This window comes from Camelus dromedarius, chromosome 29 (assembly GCF_036321535.1).
Source record: "Camelus dromedarius isolate mCamDro1 chromosome 29, mCamDro1.pat, whole genome shotgun sequence".
Lineage (NCBI taxonomy): Eukaryota > Metazoa > Chordata > Mammalia > Artiodactyla > Camelidae > Camelus > Camelus dromedarius.
In genome coordinates, this window is record NC_087464.1 from 23900345 (window position 1) to 23927327 (window position 26983).

Consider the following 26983-nt stretch of genomic DNA (forward strand, 5'->3'; position numbering starts at 1 on the left):
TTTGGGACCCTGAGGCGTGAATAGTGTGATGGCCATAATGGCTGGGGGCGCCCCTTCTCCTTGGAGGAGGCTGGGTGCAGCAGGCTGGGGAGTCCACCGTGACCTGGGGGGTCCGACACCCTGCCGCTCGCCCAGGACCTGCACCTGCAGCAGCAGCTCAGTGGCTCTTTGTGTCAGCATGTGGGCCAGCCAGGAGAGCATTCCCCTTTTACTGATGGGAAAACTGAGGCACAGAGGTATAGTATGCCTTGCCCAAAGCCACACAGCCACTGAGCAGGAGAACTGGCCCTGGGAACCCAGAGCCCTGGTTCTTGGACCAAGTTTCTTTCCCTTTCTCACTAGTGTTACTCCCCAGGGAAGGAAGGGAGCTGGCAGGAGGCAGGTGGGTGCAGATTATTCAGTATCCAGAGCTCGGGGTACCAATGCCAGGGCGGGAGCGAGAGGGCCACCTCCCACCCCACCCCCATCAGCCTCTGCCAAGTAAACTTTTCTTTCCCTTCCCAGGCAGACACCACCCCCCCATGTGACAGCTCCACTGCTGCCCCAAAGGGCTATCACTAGGTATGAGTTCACGTTGAGGGGTGCACCCCCCATCCTGTTAGCAGGAACTGATTTTCTGGTGTGTGCTCTGCACCAGCATGGGCCCCGCGATCAGTAGGCGCTCAATATGTGAGTAAGGGAGCAAGTGGCTGGTGGAGTGGGTGACTGTGTGAGAGAGCAAGGGGGGTGGGAGTGTGCGGCTGCAGGGGGGATGGGGGTGGAGGATGAGATACCTGCGCCCCTCCCCTAGTGGGGCGTGGGCCTCTTCCCTCGCAGCAGGCTTGGCCCCGAGATAAACCCTGCGGGGTTTCCACAGTGGGTGTGATGCCCTCTCGGTCAAGCTGTGGTCCTGCAGGGCTGTGGCTGCCCTTTCCGCATTCTGCTAGGGCAGGATGAAGCCCAAGGATGTCCTCTGAGCCCAAGCTAGTCCTGGCCAGCCCGACCAGCAGGCCACTTGCAGAACCACAGAGTAGAAAAACCTTGTTTTATTCAGCCCAGGCCTGGGCAATCTTGCTGTGGTGTGGCCAAAATATAAAAAATAAAAACCAACGACCGACAAAATAACGTTGTAGGGGAAAGTTAAGTACACAGTTGGGCCTGGCATCCGGAATCCCTGTGGTTTCAGTCCACGTTCGCTCCCTGAGGCGGGCAGGGAAGGATGCTCTCGGGGTCCAGCTGCCCCTGCCTGTGGGTGGTGGGTCTGGGCCCCCCGGCCGGGCTTGTCCTGGCGGGAGGCTGCCTGGGGAGCAGGGCCTGCTTTGGGAGGTGGGGAGGTTGGCCGTCTGTACACCCTCCACGAGATCAGGACCTAAGGAAGGAAAGAGAGCAGGCTCAGGGGTAGCGCCCCGGCCCAACTCAGCAGGGCCCCCCAACTGCCTCCCCGGCAGAGCGCTTCCCTCCCACCGCCCAGATCCCTCGTGGGAGGGCAGCCCAGGCCTCCACCTCCCTCAGTGCTCATGGCTCTGGGGACGGGACCCCTCACCCCCAGCTCCAAGAAGAGGGGTTTCGTGGACTCCCACCCCACCCCCATGCCCTGAGTTCCAAATTGTTTTCTAGGCCATTAGCAGAGCTGCTACTGTTTGGAAATACTTTCTTGTTTTTTCTATCTCAATACTTTTGAAAAAAAGGCCTCTTTTTTCCTCTTCAGAAACATGATTGAAACCCACAGGCGTCAGTCCCGTGGCCTTTCTGGGAAGGCTCCGTCCGGCTTCCTGTGTGCTGGCCCAGCCGCCCGCCTGCGGTCAGGGTCGTGGAGACGCGCTAATGAGACGCGAGCCTTTCCAAGCACTTATGTAAAGGGCTCGGAAGGAAGGGCCCCGGCGTTCCCTGCGCCCGCAGGCCCCAGGAGGGGGGCTCGGGGATGCTGCTGCTCTGTCCGCCTCGCTGAGGGGCCCAGCCCACGATGCCACCTGGGAAGTGGGGTGCTGTTTGCACCTTTCCCAGCAGCAGGACAGGAGGGGAGGCGGCTCCCGGCCTCCCTGCACCCCTCGGCCCCCTTTGCTCTTGTCCGCCCTCCCCTCTCTTTCCCTCACGCTTCTTCTCCAAAAACCTCTGCCGTTTAGGTGAGCCCTGGATTTTAAGTGAACAGAAATAGGCCCTGAGAAGTGAGGAGGTGCCGGAAACCCAGGCCTGCGAAAGGGCTAAGCTGCCAGGGATGGGGCGGGATTCTGTCGTTTCAAACACCCTGTGACCTGGATGACTCTGTTCTCACTCTGCTGACGAGGAACCTCATCTCTGAACTGAGCCAGAGGCTACTGTTCCCACGGAATGGTGGGGGCTGTGAAGTCAGCTTAGTGGTAGCAGCCAAGGGGAAAGGGCCGTCTCTAAACACACACTGAGCCCTGACCCTGGCCACATGCTGAGCCTCAATCCTGGTCACATGCAGCCCCGACCCTGGACACACACTGAGCCCTAATCCTGGGCACACACTGAGCCCTGACTCTGGTCATAGGCTAAACCTCTCCTTCCTGTCGGCCATTCATAAGCATACATGTTTGGGGAAAGATGTGTTTCTGGGCCTTAGAATCTCTGCCATTTGTCCCCCCAGCTGATGGACTAAAGCTTTAGGAGACTACTCCATTTTTCTTTACTTTTGAAATGGAAAAGAGTTGCTTTGACCTGATCAAACATTTAAAATTCACATGGAGTGGAGTAGGGTTTTTTAGTGAGTTTGTAAGCAGGGGGTCCCTCTGTAAAGTACTTCATGTGGGGAATCAGGAGAGAGGCAGAAGACAGCCAGCCCCGGGCAGGGACAGCTCAGGACCCTGCCCAGGAGCCACGAGCCAAAGGCGTGGGCCCAGAGTTTATCCACTCCCCCCACAACCAGGCCCAGGGGCTGATGACGGCTCATTCCACGCAGAATCACTTCTAGTCTGGCACTGCTTAATTCAGTCCCCCTGATAAGGACACCAGTGATCACACAGCCGCCATTCATGGAGCACCACTGATGGGTTCCAGAACACACACAGACATCAGGCCTTTAAGTCCTCCTCATGAACCTGCGTGGGAAGTGCCTAAGAGATAAATAGCTCAGAGAGGCGAGGCGAGCTGCCCAACGTCACAGAGCGAGGGAGTCACAGAACCAGGACTGCAGAGCCCACGCGACTCCACCCAGCAAGCTGGTTTCCACCCGAGGAGGCCTGGGGCGCCCGCCCTACTGGCCCCGCTGGCCCCGCTGCGAGCACGCGGCCTGGGCGGGGCACGCTCAAGGCCCCGCCACTCGGCCTGTGGGCCAGACCCAGCTGCAGCTGTGTGCAGGGATCCTCCGTGTTCACCCGGCCCTGCCTGCTCCTCAGGTAGGGGAGGGGCTGGGGCGGGGAGGAGGGTGGGCGAGCACTTACTGGACGATTTTGCAGTTTGTTGTAGAAACGTAGCGACCCGTGTAGTGGATGTTACATCTCACCACATTGTTGGTGAAGTCCGACTCCAAAACAATGTACTTCGGGTTCACGTGCACCTGAAGGGGAAGAGGAACAGAGGGAGAAGGGGTCTGGTGGGGGGACTGTGCCTCCACAGGGAAGCTGGAGAGGCCGACAGGCGGATGCAGAGGAGACAGGGAGATGGAGAAAGACCAGGAGAGCGCAAGACACAGAGACAGAGATACACGGATGCAGAGATGGGGGACATGCAGAGAGGGGAAGGAATGAAGAGACAGCTCGTAGTCAGGGAAAACCTCATCGGAGCATCCTTATGGGAGGATGGGAAGCTCCCTCAGCCGCAGACCCCAGGCCAGGGGGACCCTGCATGGGGCATTCATGGTCAGAGAGGTTGAACCACTGCCCCAGGGAACGCAGCAGTGAGTGGGGGCTGAGCAAGGATCCTATGCCTGGCCTCCCTGACTCCGAGGCTCACACCCTTTCACCGTGCATGCCTGCTTAGATGACCTGTTGAAGGCCTGTCTGATGCCAGGTGGCATCTCCTACCCTGGAGCGTAAGGCACGTGACACTCACTGAAATGACGGCCCAAGCCTAACGTGTAAGAGGAGCTGCTGGGACACAAGGAAATCTTTTAAATGTTGGACTGATTGGAATAGGGGAGCTCCACTGGGGCAGACTATATCCAGCCTTATTTGCAGTACATTAAAAACAGGCGCAGTGGTGTTGCATTTAAGTTACGTTCCTTAGGGGCAGGAACCGCGCATTACTTATGTGTCTTGAATCCTCAGTGTCTAGAACTCAGAGGGGCCTTTGTAGGAGTTTGGTGAGTGGATGAACGAGAGAAGGAGAAGAATACCGTTGACAGCCCTGGCCCTGTGTGAGGCTGGGCAGAGGCCCCACCGAGCCCGCTGAGGGGATGGGGCTGCAACCAACTGCTTCCAGGTTGCTGGGCTCTGAACGCAGCCCCCCAGCAGCCCGTCTTCATGCTCCCAGTTAAAGCTCCCAGGCCCAAGCTCTCTGCTCTTCCCTTACTCTGGCGTGGAGCAGTGCGCCCCACCCTCACTTTGCACCTGCAAGGATGAGGCTGAGATTTGGCTTCCCTGGGGAAGGTCACTATGATCTGCCCCCGCCCAGCCTGCCTGGATGTACCACACTGGGCTATGCGTCCTTCACGGGCTTTTCTACTTGTTGCCCCCAAGGGGAGGGGCATTGGAGTGAGTGTACGTGGAGGAGGGGTTCAGGCCAGAAGGGACTACTGGTAACAGGAGCCCTTGACTTTTCAGGGGTCCTGTGAGGAGCTGGGGGTCTCTCTCAGGGAAGGGCAGTGGTCTCTGCAGGATGGTACAGAGCTTGCCCTGCCCACAGACAGGGGGATGGACCACATGGCTCTCCAAGTCCTCTGTCACTTAGGGAGGACAGAGTCACCACCTCCTCTAGCATCACCACATCTGGGCTGAAGATTCCTTGGTGTCTTTGTGGAAGAGGCTGTGTCTGTCTGAGGCGAAGACCCTCAGATGGGAGGTGTGGCCCCCCAGGAATGCCAGCAGCTGCTCAGCGGCTGGGGTGGAGGGAACATGCCCGGAGGGTGAAGCCCATCTCAGAGGCGGGGACGCTGAGCGTGAGCATGGGGTTGGAGGAGTGCCCGGACCTACGGCCCTACCTTGAGGATGTAGTTCCCGGGCTGCACATCAGTTATGTCAATCCACTGACAGTCGATGTCTGCGTTGTACGTGTCATAGCAGCCCGGGCTCAGGCCCTAGGGAATGGGACAGGAGCAGAGGCTGGGTGCTGTGCGCCCCTCAGGGCCGCCCCGCGCCCCCTGCCGCAGCCCGGGGCCCTCCTTGCTCTGTGCTTCGTCCTGACCCTGGCCCAGGGTGGCTGCTCAGACACCCCTGGGAATGATGTAGGACGGGGCCTGGGGGCGGAGGGGGGGTCCCCGAGGGGCCCCGTGATGGCCCGAGGATTGGCGTGACCCACACTACGGCGGAGCTGAGCGGCCAGGAGCCTTGGCAATGGCCCATCTTCCGCTTGGCCCGGCCTCCGCACCCTTGGCCAGGGCTTCCCCGCAGCCTCCCGATCCCCCGCCTGCCTCCCAGCCCAACCTGCGTGTGAGACCACACTACGGCCCGCCCGAGCTGAGCGGGCCGGGAGCCTTGGCACTAGCCCCACCCTTGGCCAGGGCTTCCGCGCAGCCTCCCAAGCCCCCGCCTGCCTCCCAGCCCGACCTGCGTGTGAGAGGTGCAGGCGTAGCGCTTGAGGTTGCCGAAGTCGCACGTGCTGTCCTCCAAGCAGAAGCTGGCCTTGTGGCCCTCAGCCACCTTCTTGCCTGTGGCCGCGTCCAGCAGGTCGTAGTGGCTGAACTCGTCCATGCTGTGGTAGTGTCTGGGGGTGGGGAGGGGGAGAGCAGGGTCGCCCGGCCCTCCCATCCCGTCCCCCTCCTGAGGCGGGCCCGGGTGACCCTGCTGTGACGCCACTCCTGACCAGTCTGGGCTCCTTAGTCCCTGTGTCCCACAGGTGGCATCTCTGCTGTCCCCACTGAGCCAGTCACCCTAGGAGGGCTCTTCCTCAGGACCCCTCCCTCCTTCTTGGGCTCCCGCCCATACCACCTCCCGTATTCTAGACACTTCCATCCTGTCAGAACCCGTCTTTCTCTGTCTCGTCTTTCAGTCCAGCTTTCGCTGAGACTCCTCTGAAAAGCTCTTCCCCGGTGATGGCTCCTGGGCAGAAAGTACCTCACGGGCCGCCCCACCAGGACCGCCCCTCCCGGGGTGCCCAAGGGGAGGGGAGCACAGGGCCCGGGCCCGGGCCGCCCACTCACTGGTGGCAGCTGTGCCACTCCCAGGTGTGCCGCGGCCGGTTCGGGAGGAAGTCTGCGGTGCCCTGGTTCTTCACGCGCTGGGGGAAGCGCAGCAGCACCCGCACGTCGTAGTCCGTGGCTTCCGGGGCGTAGGCTGTGCTGTGGGGACGCGGGAGACCGGAGCGGGGTCGGGTGCCAGGCACACACATCCAGCACGGAGAGCCTCACGGCTGCCCCTGAGGCGGCCAAGGCTCGGGCCTCTCCTCCCCTCCTTTCTGCCCCCACCGTGTGGCTGGCGGCCACCAGGGGAGTCTTTCTAAAGCAGCATCTGGCCTGACGATGACCCTGTGAGGGTCCCTGATGCCTGCAGCGCCTCTCAGCTGGGGACAGCTCCTGAAGGTGGGGGCACATCAAAGTCTTTGGAGGGCTTTTTAGAAATGGCCATATCCAGGAGATTCTGACAAGTCTTCCTCTGGACAGAGCCCTAATTGTTGTCCAAAGTATGCCGTCTCGGGCGTGGGCTTAAGATACGGGTTCTGGCTCTTCAGTGTCAAAAGCCTCTTCACTTCCCTGGTCCTGTCTGCCCATCTGCCCCACACCCTGGGTTCCAGTTTCAAACACTGTTTCCCAAACAGACAACTTTCACTAAACTATTCTTCCGACTGTGCTGTTCACTTGACCCAGAACTCACCCAGACTCCTAGACCCACATCAGGTCCCCTCCTCCAGAAAGTCTGCCCTGATTGCCCCAGTTAGAGAAATCTTGACTGCCTGTGAGCTCTAACAGCACTGCCTGCGACCCCCCGCCCCGAGCTGGGTTCGTGTGATGAGGCCACCTCTCCCTGATTGTGTGGCTTCAGGCCAGTGACCTGCCCTTCTTTGTTTGGGGAGTACAGGTTTGGAGCAGGTTGCCTGCTCACAACTCACTTGCTGATCCCAGCCGCCCACTGAGATGAGCCTTGTGAGGGGAGAAGGGAAAAGAGAGAGACGCGTGGGGCGGCAGGGCGGGACGCGTGCGCACACCCCTTGGAGGAGCCCGGCTGGCTGGAGGCTCCTCCCTCTCCAGCTGACCGCTGACAGCTGTCTTGGCCAGCCTCAGGGGCACTTCCCTGGCACTCATTAAGGTCTGGGTCCTAAGGCCAGAGGCAGGAGGTAGCCCGTCATGGGGATTAGCTCTCTCTGAGAGGATGTCTGGACACCAGGCGGTGCAGGCTTCTGTCTGCCAGGATGTAAGGACCTTGGCCTTGTCTGAGGGAGGCTTGGAATCTGTCTGTGTCTGTGTTGGAACACAACATCCTCCTTCCCTCTGTTCAGTTAAATCCTGCCCTTCTGTTCGGCTCAGCACACCGTGGGAAACCATCAGGGTCTGGGTTCTAGGCCCAGCTTGGCCACAGACTCCTGGGGAGACCTGGAGCCAGTCCCTTCCCTCATCTGGGTTCCGCCTGCTGTCTGTGAACTGGCGCAGCCTGCAGCCCACACTTCCGACGAGCTCCGAGGGCTCCAGGGCTTAGTTCTGCTGCGTTTTCTAGGTCTGATCCCACGCCCAGCCTCCGCTGATGCCTCGGTCCCGGCCAGCTGCTCCCTGCGCTGACCTCACACAGCTCCTGCCTGCCAACTGTCCCTTCTAGCTCTCCTCCCACTCCCTGTCTCTCGGTTCGGTCGCTCAGCCATGGGTGGGCCACTCTCTCCAGCTAGACCAGGAGACCCACCCCCAGGGTGGGGCCCCAGCTGCCTCCTCCCCAGCCTGTCCAGGAGCTCAGGTGTGGGCGCACAGGATGCTCCGTGAAGATGCGGTGACAGTTTGGTTTTGACTCAAACTCCTCAAAACTCAGCCTCAGTGGACTGCGAGAGAGGCCGAGTCCCTCCCCACTGGAGGGATCCTAGCAGGAGCAGCACCATGACGCCCTCTTCCCAAGGATAAGACCTAAGTGGGCAGGCTGAGTGAGTGGAACTCATGTGTGGGCCCTGGGCTGGTGCCTGGCCGCTGTCTGTGGCCCGTCTGTAATGAGACGGGAACCTGCACCAGCACGCTAATCAGCTGCATCGCTCGTCACACTGTCTGGTTCAGCTGACACTTCTTTTTTTTGAAGGGAGACTTTCTTGATAAGGAAGCAGTGAGCTGAGTTACATTCTGGTGCAAGCTCCTTATCTTGCTACAGATAGGTAACAGTTTGTGGTCAGCTATTCTGAGTGGCAGTGAACTGGAGGTTCCATAAGTGAGAAAATGTTTCAGTTCCAAAGGGCTTCCCAGATACTAAAAAAGTGAAGGTAAATAGAGCTCAAATGTTAAAAAAAAAAGCAAATAATTAAGAAAAATAGGTGCTTTCAACACAGAGGGATGTCAACAAAAGAAGGTGGCCAACGTAATCTTTAACTAGTTCTTTTAGCACAGGAAGATGTCCCCAAAACATACATCTTTGAACAGAATATTCACTAAATTTAGAAGCCAGCTCTGTGAGAGGCAGAATCACCCAGGAATAACAGAGAGGTGGCTGTGCTCACCTCCCAGGTTTGAGTAAACTGGTGTCCTTCCCTTCTCTCTAGTGCAAACACATAACTGAGGTCTCGCTGTCACCCATGCCCACTGCCCCTGCTGGACAGCCACACCTGTCCTCTGTGGAGATGGCTCCTTAATCCTGCCCTCTAACCTGAAGGCTTACCCCCACATACGACTTTCCTGGGCTCCCCAGGAGGAATCTTCTGATGAGGCAGCTCAGATCAGAAGATTTTAGTTCCTCTCACTGACAGGGGAACACATACCTTTGGGGCTGGTGTGAAGATGAAATGCCATTAAGTTCCTCATGTAATAACATAGACAGAAATGCTGGATCACACACATTCCCTTCCCCACATGACCCCCCTGGGGCAGGCAAGGGCCACAGATGAAGATGCCAGGGTCCTGAGAGGCTCAGGCACTTGGTCAGGGTCATGCAGCCCGCAGGCAGCCGGCCGGCTTGAGCACGGGTTCTGGATGGCTCTGAGGGGCTGTCTGCGCTTCGTCCTCAGTCCTTACCTGGCCAGACACTTCTCCTCTGCAGCACAGCGCAAGGAGTACAGGTGGGCTCTCTGGACGTAAGTGGATGCTTGCACATAGTTGGGATCTGGGACCAAGTCAGGGAGACCTGCAGTGGGCAGAGGGAGAGGGGGAGGCGTGCTTGGCATTGGAAAGGGTCGGGCCAGTCATGGTTAAGGCCCAGAGGCCTTCCCAACCCCAAATGCCCCTTGCCATTCTCCTTCCTCCCGGAACCCAAGCTGTTGCCTCCTCCTGGAAGCCTCCCAGCCTGAGCTAGGTGTGTGATTTGAACCATTCTCCCTCAGCTCATGTGTGGCGTCAGGGCGTCAGGAGCACGGGGCTCACCTCTGGAGCTCCATGCTGTGGGAGCCGCTGAGCCTCCTGGAAGAGCTGGGATGGGAGCAAGATCTGAGCCCAGGGGTAATTTGGAGAGCAGAGAAGATACAAGGGTACTGTTGGCAGGGGGAGTAGCCTGAACAAGGGCCTGGAGGCAGGACTGAGTGAACCAAGTAATTCCTGGCTGAGACACTCTCCGTGTCCTTATTTCCCGGGCCTCTGGGCACCACCCCCAGACGCCCTCTTCTCCTCTCACCCCCGTAGCTGGTGTTCTGTGAACTGCCAAGAGAGAGCCCTGGGCTTCTGGTGTGAACTGGGCGGCAGAAGGCTCCGAGGCAGAGCCAGGTAAAGAGTGGCCGGCAGAAGTAGGGGTGGCCAGGACGGGAAGGGCTCACGGGCGGCGAATACCTCCCCAGAGCAGGCTGCTAAGCGGCAGGATTCTGGCCTGCACGCCCAGCCCCGCCTTCTCAGGGTTCCTTTCTTCCTGTCATTGGCCCCCAGACCTGACCCCACCTTCCCCTATCTGCAGCTTCTGGCCTCCAATCTGAGTAAGGTCTGGCTTCCTCCCCTGCAGGGCCTAGGGCCCAGTGCCAGAGGGAAGTCTGGGGTCTGCCCCCCGCCTCTGGGACTGCTTGTCCCCCAGGACTTGCTAGAGCCCGGGATCTGCTCATTCGCCTCCCCCCTCTCCATACATAACTTAGCCCTAGTGAGAGTTGTTAGGAATAAACAGAAACCAAACTCAGGTGTGCAGATCCCATCTGCATGAGAAATGGAGGAGAGACTTTGATGCTGGGAGTGTGGGAGTGGTGGGGGGTGGGGGGACTCCAGAGCCCTGGGCTCCATCCCAGCTCAGCCACCGACTTAAAGGGGAATGGGCCTGGGCCTCTATGTCCCCTCCCCTCTCAGGCTGCAGGGATTTTGGCAGATAAGTGATAAAATGAAGCTGTAAGTTTCTCTTAGCTTTGCAAGCCCTCTGCTCTTGGGGGACAGGCAATGGTGAGGGGGCTTGAGTCACACGGACAGGATTCCAGCCCCCTCTTCCCACTGCCAAAACCCTCTTGTCAGCTCACAGGCCCAGAAGATGAGGCAGAGGATGGAGCTCTGGCTTCTCAGCCTTCCACGGAGGTGTCTGCCTGCACGCCACCCCTCACAAACACATCCCTGGGGCTCCCAGACCCTACCCCTGCTCGCCCGGGCCTGGGCCTCACGCAGGAGCCGCCAGCGTGACCTCACCTACTCGGAATGAAGAGGAAGCTCGAGCACAAGGGTGGGTGGGGATGAGGTGGCTCCTGGCTGATGGGGGCTGCTTGGCCAGCCCAGGCCCCATTACTCAAGCCCCCAGGAATGCCTGCAGTCACTTCCCAAGGGATCCTCAGGCCCTGATAGCAAGGGGCCACCTTGGTATCAAGCTGGTTCTCACTCTCTGGTCCCCAGAAGCTTGAGGGGGAGGGGGTGAAGAAGACAGGAATGGTCCCCTTTCCCATCATCTAAGAGCCTTTCCCTCAGCAACATATGGCAGTGGGTCAGCTGGGCCTGAAGCCTCAGGAGACCCTGCATTTGGCACCAGACGGGCTGCAACCCCCACCCCAGGCCCGGTTTCAATAAACACTGCACAGATGGCTCCACAAAGCTTTTCTGGCCCGACCCTTCCTCTCTAGGCCATTTCATGAGTTGATTTATGCAGTCCAAGGAAGCTGGAAGAGCCAGTTAAGAGGCCAAGGGTATTCAAGGCCGGTAAGGGCTGGTGCCACTCTTGGCCTTTGACTGAGCCCTGACTATGACCACATACTGAGTCCTGATCCTGGTCACACACTGAGCCCTGACCCTGGTCCTGTACTGAGCCAAAGATGACCATCCTTCTCTTACTGTTGAGGAATCTCAGGTTCAGGCAGGTGCCTCCTGCTCCAGGAAGTCTTCCCTGATTGGCAGTGACATTCCAAGCTACACACACTTCTGTCTCACTACTAGATCTGTATTGATCTATAATTATATTTCATCATATTTACCTGTGTCTATTCCCCTCCAGACTATGCGCTCCCAGAAGGCAGGCCTTGGGTCCCAGTCACCCGTCAGCAGGGTAACTCCCCATGCTCCCAGGCTGACTGACTTCCCTGTCCTGTCAGCCTGTCAGGCAAGCTTCTTTAACGATTAGGGGCTTAATATTTTACTGTCCAATCATCCACGAAAGTTCATGTCACCCTGTCCCTTGCAAGATCCTGGAGCACACAGAAGTGCTGAAGGGAACGGAAGCTCAGAGAGGGCAATGAATTTGCCCACAGTCACATAGCAAGTCAGGTTGGCCCCAAGAGGAGCTCCCAGGTCCCAGCCTCCTTCCAGGATACCACTTGCTATTCTTCTTTTTATAAAAATGAGGTTTCGAAGTATAATCTATATATAGTCAAATGCACAGATTTTAGGCATACGGTTTGATAAGTTTTAACAAATGTATACACGGCGTAACTACCACAACAATCAAACTATGGATTTTTTTCTGCCCTCCCTGAAAGTTCCCTCCTGCTCCTTCTCAGTAAATCCCCCTCCTACCCCCACCACCCCAGGTAACCGTTTATCTGCTTTTCAATCACTTCAGCTTCGTTGTGCCTTCCCCGGAACTTCAGTGGAATCACTCCAACCATTTTATGGTTCTTCTGTTCTACATCTCTGACCATCACAAGGGTCCTGTGATGTCCCTAACAGGCTCCCCTTGCCGGAGCTCTGCCTCTGTCACACCCTCACTTTTCTGGGGGAAGCGGCTGGAAAAGACAGCAGCCTAGAGATTTCGGGCTGGGCCCCCCCCCCCCTTTCAGGATCCCCTGCTGAGGTCCCTGGGAACAGCAGGCCCCCTCCCTCAGCTGGTATGTTTTTCCAGGAAGGAAAAATGCCTCCTTCTCCGCCCACCTTCCCAGGAGGCATTCCATCAGCAGCCAGGCCCGCAGGCTTGGGCTGTCGGCCCCTCCACAGAGGCCTGGGCAAGCCGGTGGCTTCTGTGATGTTGGAAGGGGGATGAGGGCAGGCTTGAGTGGGGGCTTGTGGATGGAGGGGTAGGGGTGCTAGTCTGCTCTCCCTGGTTTGCGGGGTACAACGAGGCCTCTAGGCAGAGTGGCCAATGTTGGGTGAAGTCCAGTTACAACCAGACCCTGTGCTCACCTTCCCTTCCCAACGTCCCAAGAAAGTGTGCATTTTAAAGGAAGGCCCTGGAGACAGGGTAAGGGTTTCTGAGAAGACAGGGAGAACCATCAGTCAAGGGACATAATTTTGTGGTGGGGGCTGGGATCTCTTATTTGGAGCACACAGAGTCATCAGCCCCTGGGCCTAGCACCAAAGATGTTAGAAAGCAGGTTCCAATGGGAACTTTTTCCAGAGACACCTGTTTTTATGAATGGAGAGAACTGAACTTATCATCATTCTCATTTCAGAGCAAACTAACCATTATCACTGGTCTCTGCCAGGCTCCACTCATAATTAAATTTTTTTAACCATCACCCTCACCCTGACCCTCAGACATACCTTTGACATCTGTTTGTCTGTATAACATCTGCAGTGATTTGGAAGTGAGTATATATTCTTAAAGTATATAAATGACTTTGTCCTATAGAACTCATTTCATTTCTTGATTTTTCACTCTGTAAACTTTTAAGATCTGTCTAGTTCATTGTTGTCATTGTGAGATAGGGTTACACAGCATGCCCTCTCCGTGGCTGATCCAGCCAGACTCCAGAGGCTGCACCCCTGGGGCCGTGGCCGACCGCTCAAAGGCTAGATGGATGGTCTTGCTCAGATTACCCAGGGAAGCCTGGTCACTATCAGCCTCCTGCCTTCTGTGCCCAGGAGGTAGGCAGGAGCCTGACTTCTCGCCCTGCTCCGTCACAGACCTCTGTGGCTCTGGGCAGGCCTGGCCCCTCTCGAGGCCTCATGGCCTCCATTTATGCAGATGGGTTATCTTCTACCTCACTCATGCCCTGGAGCCTGGGTCTGAGCCCCTGGGAGCGCTTCCCCAGAAGGTGTGCTGCTCACGGAGGTTCAGGCTGCAGGGAACCTGGACCAGGATGGGGGGGAGGGGGCACTGAGTCAGGGCAGCAAAGGCCCCTGGTGTGACGAAGCCAGGCTGCTTGGCTGGGGAGGGGTCAGGTGAGACTGAATCAGGTCCCGAGGCCATCTGCAGGCGGCCTCTGGTCTTGAGGAAGCCCTTCAGCCTTGGTGGCCTCATCAGACCCTCCAGGGAGGTGAAGACACAGCACTCTGCTTTCCCGTTCTGCCCCCAGGCCTTCCTCTGCTGGGGATTCAGGGCCCCTTCACACTGCCTCTCGAGGGGCCGACGTGCTTGGACCAGCCAGCCCCGTCCTCCTGCCCTACTCCCCGGGCTGGGCCTGGAGCTGCCGGCTGACCCACGTGCCAGCCCGTGGAAAGCTAAGCACTGTCCTCCCCTTCCCTGGCAGGGCTCAGCTGGGGCCTTCTTATGGGAAAGACTCCAGCAGGCGACTTCGCCATCCTGCCCAGTGCCCCGTTGTCCGGGTCCCTTTCGCATTCTTCGGCTCGGTTTCCCCACGTGGATGGTGGGGAGATTAGACTAACTGTCCCTTGAGTGCAGGTTTGATGGCTCCATAAACATTTGGAGATTAAAATATTTTCAGGAGCTATTCAGTCCATTCCCCGGCTCGGGCAGGGGCCCAAGACCTCTCACAACCTCTGCAGACGATACTTCAGCAGCCAGGAAATTCTCCCACCATCTGACCTAAATCCTTCCTGCTTTAGGAGAAATCTGTTCCCTCCTGCTCCGCGGTTCCTGGAGGCTGCCCAGCTCCCAGGGTCTGAGGTTGCCTTCCCGTCGCTTGCCTACACTTCACCTGCTTTCCTTTTGGCTTCCCCTTTTTTGTGGGTTCCATACACCCTGTCTCCTCCAAAATCTTTCCTCCCCAGGCCTCCTGCTCACAGGAAGCAGACGAAGGAAAGCGGCATGCAAAAGAGCCCTAATCTCTTGAGCCTGCGGGTTGTGAAATACGTGCAGAGCGGGGCGCTTTGGCTCACGCCACCAGACGCCAGCAGAGCCCCCAGGTGGGGAAGCAGAAAGCGCAGAGAGCACGGCCTTGAATAAAGATGAGCCAGGAGGGCCTCCAGGGCAGGAGCTGGCAGCTCCGTGCCCTGTAAAATTATCATCTAATAACCAGGACATTAAATTGTCAGCGCAGGCCTGGCGGTGCCACACCTGCGTGATGGGCAGGCAGGCAAGTGGCTGCAGGATCCGTGTGGCCCCCCCATGAAGGGCAATCCCAGCCCAGGCAAAGGAGCTAGGATGGCCGTAAAGCCTGGCCCACAGCCTTCAACGGCGGCCCCCATTTGCTGCAGTTTCAAGCCGAGACTTCTCAGGGTGGCAGCTAAGGCCTTCTGTGGTCAGGCCTCAACCTGGCCTTCCAGAGCTCTTAATCCTAAGGGTCAGTAGGCAGATCCCTAGTACACCTAAACTTCTCTGCCCCTGACCTCTGACCCACAGTGCCCTTGTCCTGGAGCTCCCTGCTAAACACACACACACACGTGTGCACATATGCCCTCACTGAGGAATACAGTCTTTAGGCCCCAAAGCCTACCTTGTTAGCCCCCCTCTGCCCCTACTGGTGCTCCTCCCTCATCCCTCTTCTGGCACACACCTGCTGCCCCCACCAGCTGGGACAGGCAGTCCGGGACAGCGATGGCCTTGCTCCTCTGGGTGGCAGGACCTGACTCAGAGGAGGGGATCCGCGTTTGTTCCATTGAGCAAACTGCCCAGGAAGCAGCTGGGGTGGGGCTGGGAGGAGGCCACTGCTCACCTTTGGGGGAGTAAGCTACCCTTCCCTCTGGCCGAGCCTTCTGCCGCCTCCTTGCACACCTCACTCACTCACACTCTTCCTGGAACACAGCCGCCACGCTCCCACTCGGCCCAGCCTGCAGGCCCGGCTTAGTGCCCCTGACGTCAGGGGCCTCTGCAGATCCTGCGGTGTCCTGGGTTTCCTCCCTGCCCCTCAGACCCTTCAGTCACCTGAGCTTTTGATCTTTCTTATAAAACCTGCTCAGCCCACAGCCTTTCCATCCCAGCTTATAGCAACTGCATCCTTTCGGCTGCACAGGCATAACCTTTTCTGTTCTGCCTGACCTCTCTCTTTCTTTTACACCCCACATCCAATCCATCTGGAAATCCCATCAGCTTTAGCTCCAAAACACATCCTGAATATGACTGCCCACCACCTCCATTGTTACCTGCTGCCCAGCCACCATCATCTCGGCCTGGATCTCTGTACCAGCCCCCTTTTGACCCAACTGCCTACCTCCCCAGCATAGCAGTCAGGGACCCTGTTTAAATGTCACTGCTCAGCTTAAACCCTGCTGAAGCTCCCCAATGCATGGAGGGTAAAGGCTAAAGTCCTCACAGTGGCCTACAAGCCCTCCATGGCCTGGGCCCTGTTGCCTATTAAGCCCCTACTCCCCCGCCACACTGCTCTAACTACACTGGAGCACACTTGAGAACCACAGGGCCGCAGGGCCTTTGCCCTGGTTGTTCCCCATCTGGGATGCTCTTCTTGCTGACAGCTGCATGGCTCACCCATCTGCCTCCTTCAAGTCTTTGCTCAAACGTCCCCTGCATGAGGCCCACCCTGGTGGCCTTTGCAACCTCCCTCAACATTCCAGGTCTCCCTTACTTATCTCCATTCTCCCCACAGTACTTACCACCTTCTACTTTATTATGTTACCCCATGAAAATACAAGATCCACCAGGGCAAGGATTTTGTCTCCCTCTCCCTCTCTCTCTCTCTTTCACTAGTGAATACCCAAGCTAGACCAGCACCAGCACACAGTAAGGCGCTCAATGAGCGTTTGTTGAATGGCTGAATTTCCTCAGGAGAGGCTTATCTGCTCTCCTCAGCCAGACGAGAGCCCCTGGGGGCAGGGGAAGGTGAGACTGTCCTCTGCCTGCCACCTAGCTGCTGGCCCAGCAGGACTCAGGGTACAGCGTGTTCTGAGAGCCGGAGAGCCGGGCGAGATGGAAGTGGGCCTGACCCATGACATCCTGCCTGCCTGCTTTCTTGCTGTTGGCGGGGACCTCGGTGAGGACAGGGATGGGTCCAGGGCACCCCTGAATTTTCTGTACCCAGCTCAGGTCCTGGCCCCTGAGTGCCCTCAGCAAGCACTCGCACAGACACCGGCACCCCACAAAGGGCCTGCTGGCACTGCCTGTGCAAGCACAGCCTTCATTATCAGGCAGAGGCTGGGACTGACTCCAAAAGCCCTTTCTTTTGAAAAAGGATTAGCTTTGGGGTTGGAAAACCTGTGGTTCCCATTGGCCCACGAAGGGGAAGGAGGGTGGGTTGTCTCCTGAGATTTTGGTGGCAAAGGCCCCCCAGGCCTTGACTTTCCCATCTGAGTACCTTCCTGCTCTGGTATTCTGACACCCTCTCTCCATTTTCAGGTGATCCCGAAATGCCCGGTTTCTGGGTGCTCATCAGTAAGAGGGAGAGGGACCCAGGTGCAGCCCCTGTAATCCCAAATCCAGACAAAAATGCCCCCTGGGTCCAGCTACCTGTGGTGAGGCCATGAGGTCAGGGCAGGGGAGCGACGAGACCCAGAGACCCAGCCTCTCCTTCCGGCCTCCCTCCTGAGCAGATCGCTGCCCCGCAGGAATGCTGGGCACAGAATTGGAAGCAGGTGTGGGCTGCCTGGGCGGACCACCCGCTCCTCCCCCCGCCGCTCCTTTCCTGCCGTTCCAGCCACTGCCCTGGGGAGTTTTCCATGTGTTCTTGGCTTGGACAGGAGTAGGGTGGACTTGGGCTGGGACTACTGGGGAGAGTTGCCCCTTTGAAGGTTAGCGGGCTTTGAGATGGGGGCTCCTGGGGTGAGGAGAGAGGGAGGGGAGGGGACAAAAAGTCAGAATCCCCCAGGCCAAGTGCAGCAGGAGCCTCGTGCCTGCAAAGCCCTAAGGAACCTCCACCCTGCTCTGCCACCACCCTGAAAGTCTCTGTGGGACCTGCAAACTCAAGGCAAAAACCCAACTTTTGGTGTCCTAGGGGTTTAGACCTGAGAGAAACAATGAACATGGAGACATGCCCTTCCCTGAGTAGAGGGAAGTGGAGGGAAGGCTGGGGTGGTTCAGTGGGGGACAGAGTCAGCCTGGGTCCAAGCCTGGCCACTGATGAACTCTGAGACCTTGGACGAGTTACTTGCCTCAGTGGCCTCCTCTGTAAAATGGGGATAATACCATTTACCTCACAAGCTTGCTGGGGGATTAACTGAGGAAATGAAAGTGAAATGCTTGGTATAGTGCCTGGGACATATTAAGGGTTCAATAAATACTAGTTGCTATTATGATTATTTGAGGTGGGAGCTAGCTCTTATTGCAGGAATGGTCCAGTCTGAGAGCAGGGGAGAGAGGACGTGGCCTTGCAACTGGATGACATGAGAGGAGACAGGAAGTCAGCCGCCGGCGATGAGGCCGCCCCGGACACAACTTGTTTGTTCCGCCACTAGTGACCTTCGATTGCCAAACAGGGAAGTAGGAAGAGGATCCAAGTCCCTCTGTCTCCACAGCTGTCTGACCCTTTCCCACAGCTTCCTTGGCCTAAAGACCCCATTTTTTCCTGAAGGAGCAACTTGAGACAACTTCAGGGAAGGAAAGAGAGGTGCTGAGCTGTGATTCTGCCTCCACCAGTCACCAGTTACGTGACCTTGGGCTCCACCTCCAAGGGCCTCAGTTTCCTCATCTGCAAAATGGGGATAATAGTTATGATGAAGGACTTTAATTGTAAAGCTCCAAGAACAGTGTCAGGCACTGAGTGAACACTGTTTGCCGTGTAAAGGTGTTTGTTAAACAAATGTTCTGGAGTCTGGAGTGGGAATGACAAGGCTTCACGCTAGCACCACACTGGGCAAGTGCTCGTTGCTTCCGGAGCCAGGCGCCCTCACTGTTCCATCTCACTGTCGCAACTAGTGCCCAGGCCATGGTACAGGTCAACTATGTGCTGCATGACCAAATGGATGTGCAAGGCAAAGCCTAATACATGAAAATTGGGGGGGGGGGGGGAAATAATGTATGATGGTTAAGCACTCAGGATGGGGAGTCATACAGACTCAAACCCTGGTTTCACTACTAAGAGACTGTGTGACAATCAGCTAGTGAGCCTGTCACTTTATCTACAAAATAGGACAAATAACAGCCCCTGGCTGGTGGGGTGGCTGTGGGAATTAAGGGAGATGACATAGAAAGTGTCCAACCTATGCTTGCAGAATTATCCCCCCTGCCCCAGGGCCAATTGGGGGAACCGAGGCCCAGGCTCAAATCCTGCCCCGCCTGGCTCGCAGGTAGAGGGAAGGTCTTATTGGGTCAAACCAGGGCCAATGCAGAGACGACAGATTCAGTCTGAATTCTGGCTCAGCCGCACCAGCTGTGACACCTCCCTGGGTCTCAGTCTTCTCATCTGTACCAGAGGGTGACAAGCCCCCACCACTCTAGGAGGCCGTGTCAGCGAAGCTGCACATTCAAGCCACTAAACTCAGCATGTGCTGGTCAGTAAGTGGCTGAGGTTGTTATTGTCCCCGCCTGGGGGTTCTAACTCTGGATGCTTGTCAAGGGGAGGTCTGCTCCATCCTTCCCGGCATTTACTACAAGCTTTGTGGGAGTGGGTGGGTGTCCTGAGGCAAGGAGGCCACCAAGGGGAGGGGGGCAGGCAGTGGGAGCAGGGCTACCCTCAGGGGCTCCCTCAGGACTCCTGGGTGCAGGGGGCTGGATGGAGAGCGGAGCATCCTACAACCCCTGTGTGGGACACAGGGAGATGGAACAGGAGCAGCAGGCCCTCATGGGGCTGTGGAGGCCTGAGAGAGGAAGCAGGGAAGGAGAGGAAGGAGGTGCCTCTGGTTCTGGAGCGGTAGGCTAAGGTGTTGAGATTGGTTCTGAAGCCCTTGGGAGCCACAGAAACTTCCTGAGCTGAAAAGTAACATGCTCAGCAGCGCAAGAGTGTATCTGCCCCGTGTGTAGGGTGTGGACTGTAAAGGGAGAAGCTGGGGGCCAGTGACCAGGGAGGAGGCAGCCACAGCTCCCTCCTGGCCTCCCACTGACTGTGTGAGGGCAGGGATGGAGGACTCATGCCAGGCAAGGCTGGCACAGCCACCACAGATGCCCTGGGAGGACAGCCGGGGTGGCCTGTTCCATGTGACCTTCACAGGGTTGCCAGAGCCAGTGAATCAGGCTGGGTTGGGGTGTAAGGGGGATGCCCTGCAAGAAGAACTGTGGTCTTCTGGGGTTGGGGGTCATCTTAGGTGAATGGATACCATCAGCTCAGAGAAGCTGAGGCTGTGGGGGGCAGGAGTAGGGGTGAGGAGGCCAAGAAAAGAGGGCCTGGCCACGGCAAAGGGAGAGGCACAGCACAGGGGATGCCACCGGCCACCCTCCAGACCTCTGCACAGATTTGCTGTGACAGCCAGGCCAGGTGTATGACCCTCTCTGGGCTTCTGTTTCCTCGCCTTCCCTCCAGTTACATTTCAGGGACAATGAACAGCACTGCAGGAGTTCTTGGGCAGCCCCCACCCAGGAAAGGAGGAAAGAGGGTGCAGCAGGAGCCCAAGGAAGAAACCAGGCTCCCGACAGGCATTTGGAAACCGCCCAAACATGGAGGGATGTAGGCGGTGCGCACATGTGTTTGGTGTTGTGAGGACACATCCACGCCCACACACACGCCGGCTGCCAGCGCCCAGCCTCAGACCCCTGGGTGTGTGGCCAGGAGGAATGAGGTCAGTCTCGGAGAATCCGCCCTGGACTCCCGCACCAGGCCTGGGGGTCTGATCTCAAGCACAGGGTTTGGCCTTCCCTGAACTGAGATTTTCCATGGGCCCGGCCTAGCAGGGTGGGAAGAGGAACAAATGATGGAGAAGGTACTGCTCCCTCTCTGGCCTCTCTGTGAGATCCGAATAGGCCTGCACTCTGCTCCTCCCCCAACACCATCCCCCCCATGACTTGGGAAGGGGCACCTGGAGGATGCAGTGCTTGGATGCCTCCTATTCTGGGAAGTCCTCTCTGAGCCCTAACCCTCTGACTGGGGAGGCCCTCCCCTGGGCTCCCCCAACCCATCTGCCACATGCCTGCTCCATCACAGCACTAAGGTGCCCCCTTTTCTATGCCTCCCCAGGGCAGGGCCTGGATTCAGCTTGGCATTTGGTATACTACCTTCAGGGGAGAAATGTCTAATCTCAAGTGAACCCTGGGGCTCAGGGGTAATGGCTAGAGGCCTTGCTAAGCACCAAGCAGCCCCATTCCAGATATGGCTTTGCCCTGGCCAGTCCCTCTCTGAACCTTAAGAACTTTTAGGCCGAAGAGGAGCCTTAGAAAACCCGCTGGCTTCAACGCTGAGTCCCAGGCCTAGCTCTGCCAGCAGGGCTATTTGAGGCCTCGGTTTTCTCCTCTGCCCAGAGTTAGACCGCTTCTGGCTGAGCCCCACTCTGCAGTCTTGCATTCTAAGAAAAGCTGCCACGAAAGTTCAGCCTGTAGATAAAATGTGCTCTCCTCCACGGAGCTCTAGGACTAGTTGGCGCACAGCTGTAACGTGCCCTGCTGCAGGGATGCAAGTCCTGGTGAGGTCCAGATGTGGGTGGGGCCACGGTGGCAGGAGGACGCATCCGACGTCACATCACAGAAGGGCCCTCCATCTAGCTCCTGTCCTGAGCTCCTGCAGGTTCTCAACTGGGGTGCTACGCCTTGGATGTGAGGGAGTGAGTGCTACTAGTGGGGACACTCCTCTCCAGTAGCCCCTAGAGAGATAGGAGTCCCCGCCTCTCCACCCCAGAAGCAGCCTCTCACCCAAGGACAGTATGGCTGGAGACAAGGCAGTGCCCCCGTGCGGACACAGTCAGAGAAGCAAAGGCTGGGAGTGCAGTACCTGTGCCCCTGGGCCCCCGCAGTGCTCAGTCCTTACCGCTGGGCCCAGCACAGCAACCTTGGTGTGGAGCAGAGAATCAGGGCATTAACTGCAGCCTGAAAGAGGCAAGGCTGGCGTGGAATGCATACACACTGGGGGCTGAAAGGAAAACCTTGACCAAAGCTGACTTTGGACTTGCAGACAGGAGCAGGAAGAGGGGTTCTAGGACAGAGGTTAGGTCAGTGGCCACTCAGCCCCGGCCGGACCGCTAGTGGGCCCTTGCAAGGCAGCCCGTCTGCTAACAGCATGTGCGGAGGTGCCCGTCACAGGAAGGAAGGCTGCCCTTCTGCTGCGTCCTCGCAAGCAGGTGGCTGGGCTTTCCCAGGATTAGGTCATATCTTCACCCCCACCCCGTCCACAGCTGCCTCCTGGGACTCTCCCCTAGGGCCAGGACTAGGGTGAACTGAGTGAAGAGAGTGAAGCACTGGCTTGGGGTGCAAAATTTAAGAGGGTGCCTAAAAACTCAGTAACTAAGAGAAGTAATATTTGAGGCAATATTTTAAAAAAAATCAAAATTAACGCAAAAAAAAAATCTGACAAACAAAACATCAAAATTTCAAATGAGGACTGACCAGTATTGACGGTTTTTCAGTTTGCCTCAGGCTCGCCTACACCTTGGCATGGCAACATCACTGATTCTGTTTAGAAAGGGATGTGTACTTTTTTTTTTTTTAATGGAGGTCCTGGGGATTGAACCCAGGACCTCTGGCATGCTAAGCACTGCCACTAAGCTATACCCACCTCCCCCACCCCCAATTCTATTTAAAATTTGGATATTTTGCTCATCTTTTCTTGCATTTTTAAATCTAAAAATGCATTACAATATTACTTACCTCAATTACTAAGGTTTTTTGGCGCCCAGGCCAGTGCCTCACTCGCCCTTCCAGTCCGGGCCTTGCAGTGTCCCCCTGAAGGAACTCTTGGTCTTCTAGTCTGGACTCCTGTCTGGGGCCAGAGCCTCTCTTTAACCTCCTGCTCATTCAGGCCAAGCTCACATATGCCCAGTGACCAGGAACCTGCCACACCCCCAGAGCCATCCCCTAAGGCCTTTCTGACTGTGATGCTCCTGATTCACCCTGTGTGGCTGGCAGAGGGGCACCTCCAAGAGTGGAGGACATGCCCTGATTGCAATGAAGGAGAGGTCGGGAGAGGGGCTCCTTTACTTTATCCTTGGATGACCCAAGCCGGGTCTGGAAGGTGCCTCCTTGCAAAGCCTGTCCAGTCCCTCCACTCCCTAACCCCCAAGCCAGGGTCAGAGCCCGGGCCTGCCTGGCCAAATCCTGGCACTGCTGGTGGGGCCTGGAGAGGGGAAGGCTGGGTGGGAGGTGGGAGCCCGGGGGCTGGGGCTGTCGATGGGGGCGGGGCGGGGGTCGTTCGTTGGCAGCTGTGAGCCGCGTTCCCGTACAGCACGGAGGAGGGGCTGGGCTCCAGGGACCTACTCACCTCGACCGTTCTGGTTGGGCCGGTACACGCTGCCCACACTGAGGCGGCCCTGCTGCGCGCCGCTGCGCTCGGAGCCCGGCGGGGGCGCGTCGGAGCTGCGCACCGGCAGGTAGGGGGGCTCCAGCACGCGGAAGGGGGGCTGCGGCTCCACGGCGCGCGGCGGGCTGTAGGCCTCGGGCGGCACGTTGCCGTAGGGCGGGTACCAGCCGAGGCGGGCGTCGCCGCCGTAGGCGCCGCCGCCGCCGCCGCCGCCGCCGGGCTGCGCGGCGTCGGGGCCCGGGTCGGGGTAGGCCTGCTCGAGGCCCGCGGTGCCCTCGTGGTACAGGCTGTGCGAGTAGCGGCGGTCCAGGCCGTCGGCGGGCTGCGGCGGCTGCGGCGCGTACGGCCTCTCCGGGGCCGGGTAGAAGCCCTGCGGCGGGTACTCGGGCTGCTCCTCGCCGCCGCCGCCGCCGCCGCCGTACTCCTCGTAGCGCGCCCGGGGCTGGTAGGGGTAGACGACCCCCGCCGAGGCCACGGCCGCGGCCCCGGCCCCGGCGCCCAGGCCGCCGCCCGGCGTGCGGTAGTACACGTAGCCCTGGTCGTAGGTCCGCGACGCGGGGTCGTACGTCTCGTACTGGCTGACGAAGGGCGCCTGCGGGTAGGGGAACTGCTGCGGGAAGGAGGGCGGCTGGCGGTAGGTGGTGGCGAAGGCCGAGGCCGAGACCGAGGCCGAGGAGGCGGGGCCCCCGTGCCGTTGCTGGGAGACAGAGGTGCGGACCCGGGCCATGCCGGTGCTGTCCCCGACGGCCACCTCGCGCCAGTTGTCGGGCACCTGGCCGAAGCCGAAGGGGTGCCGCGCTTGGCCGCGCACTGTGTCCGAGCCGACGCGGCCGGGCAGGGGCAGGGACGGGGCCTGCCGACGCCGGAGGCCCCCCTGGCTGCGCCGCTGCGGGGCCTGCGGGGCGCCCGCCAGGAGTACCCGGGAGTTGCCCTCAGAGCGCTGCGGCCCCGCCGGCACGTACTCTGAGCCCGAGTTGAGCAGGCTGTACACCTGCCCGTTGTTCTCCCACTGGATCAGCTGCCGCCAGCGCCCCTGGTCTGAGCCCTGCCCCGGCTGCGCCTGCTGCCCGTGCACCAGAACACAGAGGCAGGCGCCCCACACCAGGGCTCCCAGCTGCCAGCGGGCTCGGGCCAGAGACATGGTGGGTCCTCTGCAGAGGCCTGGTGGACCAGGAGGCTCTCAAGAGCGGCCCCCTGTGCGTGCTTCTCTTCCCACGGCCTCGAGGACAGGACGGCTCCTTGCCTGCCCGAGCTCTAGCTTTGTCCATCCTGGCCTTGTCCCGAGCGGGACCGCTCCTCCGATGACAGCATTTCGAGGCCAAGGGGTCAGGGCAGGGCAGGGGCGGTGCCCAGGGCTGCACGAGGCTCTCCGCAGGGCACCGGACAGGCAGGACCGCCTGCGGGCCTTACATGGCCAGCCCGGCACTGGCTGGCCGCTGGTCTGGCGCTTTCCCACTCTGAATGAATAAGCAACAGGCTGAGAGCATTGGGAGGTTTCGAGCAGCCTGGTCCGCCTGCTGAGGCCTCCTCCGCGGGGCCCTACGGCCCGCCGGCTTTTAGCTATGTGGTCTGTCCCCCAGCTGCTGGGCTCCTTCAGTCCCTGCAGCTCCCAGCCAAGCCGCAGACCTGCCTCTGAGGAAGGGAATGAAGTAGGGAGTAGGAGGGGGCCTCTGGGGACTCAGGCCTGTTGAGTGGGGCCCTGGCAGGCATAACAGGGCCGAAGTGTCCGCGTCACTCTGGGCATTTGTCTCTACTTTGGACCCAGCATTCCTGGTCTCACCTTGCTGGCTTCCTGTTTGGGCTTGAATGAGCCCCTGACTCCACTTCAGCCTCTTCCCAGGACCCCTGGTCTCCTGTTCTTCAAAGCCACTGCTGCGACACTCTCCTTGTATCTCTCAGCTGAACTACCCTCTAACTCTGGACCTCAGGTGCACCTTAGTTCATTGGGCCTGAATGCAAAGAAGCCAGAGCTTCAGCTTTTTTCCCTCTTGGCACACCCCCGGGCCTTACTCCCCAGTCTGTAGAATGGGAGTACGCCCTGTGCTGAATAGAACTTGTGAAATCATGGGAGAGAGATCAAGTTCCCACCCATCATCTGCCCTGCATCTCTGGGGTCGACATAGCCTATTAATAACCCGAGTGTGCACATGGATAAAATGAAACCCAGGGGCTGTCTTTGATGTGGGAGAGGGAGGCACCGTGTGCTGCAAGCATAGAGCAGCAGAAGGGAGGATTCGGGAGAACGAGCCTAGTCCATTTGCTGTGATTAAGTTGCTGGGTGATCTTGGGGAAGTCCTTTTCCCATTCTCATCCATTCACCACATTTGATCAATGGAGGATTAGACCAGATGGTCCCCAAGAGTGCTTTGGGACGTTATTCTCTCAGCAGTAAAAGGAGGGGCCTCAGAAATTTGAACACTTTGGCATCCAAGAAATCACCCTCTGAATGCCTCCCTTGGGCTGCTTTCTCACTTGGCCATGGGAACTGGAGGACAGAAATTCCCCTCTTGTGCTTGTACACCAAGGAGGAAGAACCTGCCCCTAATGTGGTCTCTCCAGAGTCCCCTTCTACTTTGGAAATACCTGGAGCCCAGATTGGGAGGAGAGAGCCAGAGTGGGAATTCTTCAGAGACCCTGGACCCCGCCCCCCATCCTTGCCAGCCAGCATTTGTTGCCCATCACACCCTGGTTCAGGGTGAGGCTTAGTTCAGGTGACTCAGGGCATCTGTCTACCCCCATAATCCAGCCAGCAGCCTTTCAACACAGGTCCCTCAGCTCCCCTGGGGTGGGGCCTGATCTCAGACCCCTGGTAAGAAGCAACTGGTTTGGCTCAGGACAGGGAGCCAGGTGCTGAACAAGGCTTACTGAGGGCCGGCACCAGGAGGGTTAAACCTTCCGTCCCTCTGGCTTGCCCCCTGCAGTGCAGGCCTCAGCTGCTTGGAATCCCTGGGGTCCTGTAGGGCCCTCCCGCCAACCAGATGGGCAGCAGCGCCAGGAGAGGAGGAGGAGGAGGAGAAGTGGAAACAGGCCTCCTCAGGGTACCCCCAGGCGGGGATGGGGAGGGAAGAGGAGGAACAGAGGGAGAACAGAGCATGGCTGTGAGGTAGGGGAGCCCCACTGGCAGAATGGAGGAAGCAGGACCACTCCTCTCGAGCCAGGCAGTGGGCAGGGGCTGCCTCAGGGCTTCGGAGCTGCGGGGAGATCAGGGCACAGGCCATCATGCTCAACTGGCCTCTGCCTGGGAGCCAGCTCTTGGTGTGAAATCCTACCCAGTGCTGGCTCCTGCTCCTCTTTCTTTTTTCTTAATAAGGTCGAATCAGAGTGAGTCAGAGGAGCCAAGTTTCCTGTTAGGCTCTGTTTGAATAAACTCTGTTCTGAACATAGCTTGGGCCTCTGCACGGACTCCCTGGGCCAGGCCTGTGGCCCTGCCAGCCTTCTCTGCTGAGGCTGGAGACCTGGGGTCCCCAGGATGACCGAGCCAGCGTCCTGGCCTGGCCCCCAGCCACTCCCCAGGGAAGCCTGGTAAGCTCTTAGAGCTTCAGAGTCTCCATCTATGACTTAGGGGCAGTAATACCTTTCTCGTGGTACGTTTGGGAGGATGAAATAAGAGGATTATGGAAAGTACCCAGCACAGTGCCAGGCATGTGGCCACTATTTTTTCTTTCTTCTGGTGAAAGAAGGGAGGGGTTCATCTCCAAGGGTGTTCCCCCCAATTTTCTCTATTTCTTTTATATTTCTATCCTTCCTTGCACCCAGCCCAGAGCAAACCCCGGGGGTTCCCTCCTCTCCACTCCCTCCCTCTGCCTTCTTCTCCCTTCCAGTTTGTGTCTCCTGAAGTTGCTGACAAGGCCCCCTCAGCTCTGTGAGCCCAAAGGAGCCTGCCTGGTTCCTCCTCTCCACGCTGGAGGTCTCCTGGCATCCTTTGGCTGGAACCTGTAGAGGGGGGGCCCGAGGGAGACCTGGGCAGGCTGCAAAGGGTGCAGAGCTGAGGTCAACTGAGGGCTTCGAGTCA

General features: G+C 58.4%; 1 protein-coding gene and 1 long non-coding RNA gene across 8 annotated transcripts in view; one reads left to right on the forward strand and one right to left on the reverse strand.

The window, feature by feature from the left end:
- Positions 1 to 1010: 1010 nt before the first annotated feature.
- On the reverse strand, positions 1011 to 24444 carry LOXL1 (lysyl oxidase like 1). Its single transcript, XM_031440862.2, has 7 exons — positions 22933 to 24444; positions 9227 to 9335; positions 6236 to 6373; positions 5643 to 5799; positions 5078 to 5173; positions 3381 to 3496; positions 1011 to 1348 (listed from the first exon to the last, which is right to left on the reverse strand). The coding sequence occupies exons 1-7, from the start codon at positions 24110 to 24112 to the stop codon at positions 1342 to 1344; spliced, it is 1803 nt and encodes a 600-aa protein (XP_031296722.2). The 5' UTR covers positions 24113 to 24444; the 3' UTR covers positions 1011 to 1341.
- LOC135319576 (uncharacterized) overlaps positions 22978 to 26983 on the forward strand; it is a 115001-nt gene continuing 110995 nt past the window's right edge. For 5 of the 7 annotated variants that reach the window (XR_010378322.1, XR_010378320.1, XR_010378323.1 and 2 more), the window contains exon 1: positions 22978 to 23041. This is a non-coding gene — a long non-coding RNA (uncharacterized LOC135319576). The remainder of the gene's footprint in view (positions 23042 to 26983) is intronic. The other 2 variants (XR_010378325.1, XR_010378321.1) reach the window with 1 other exon arrangement.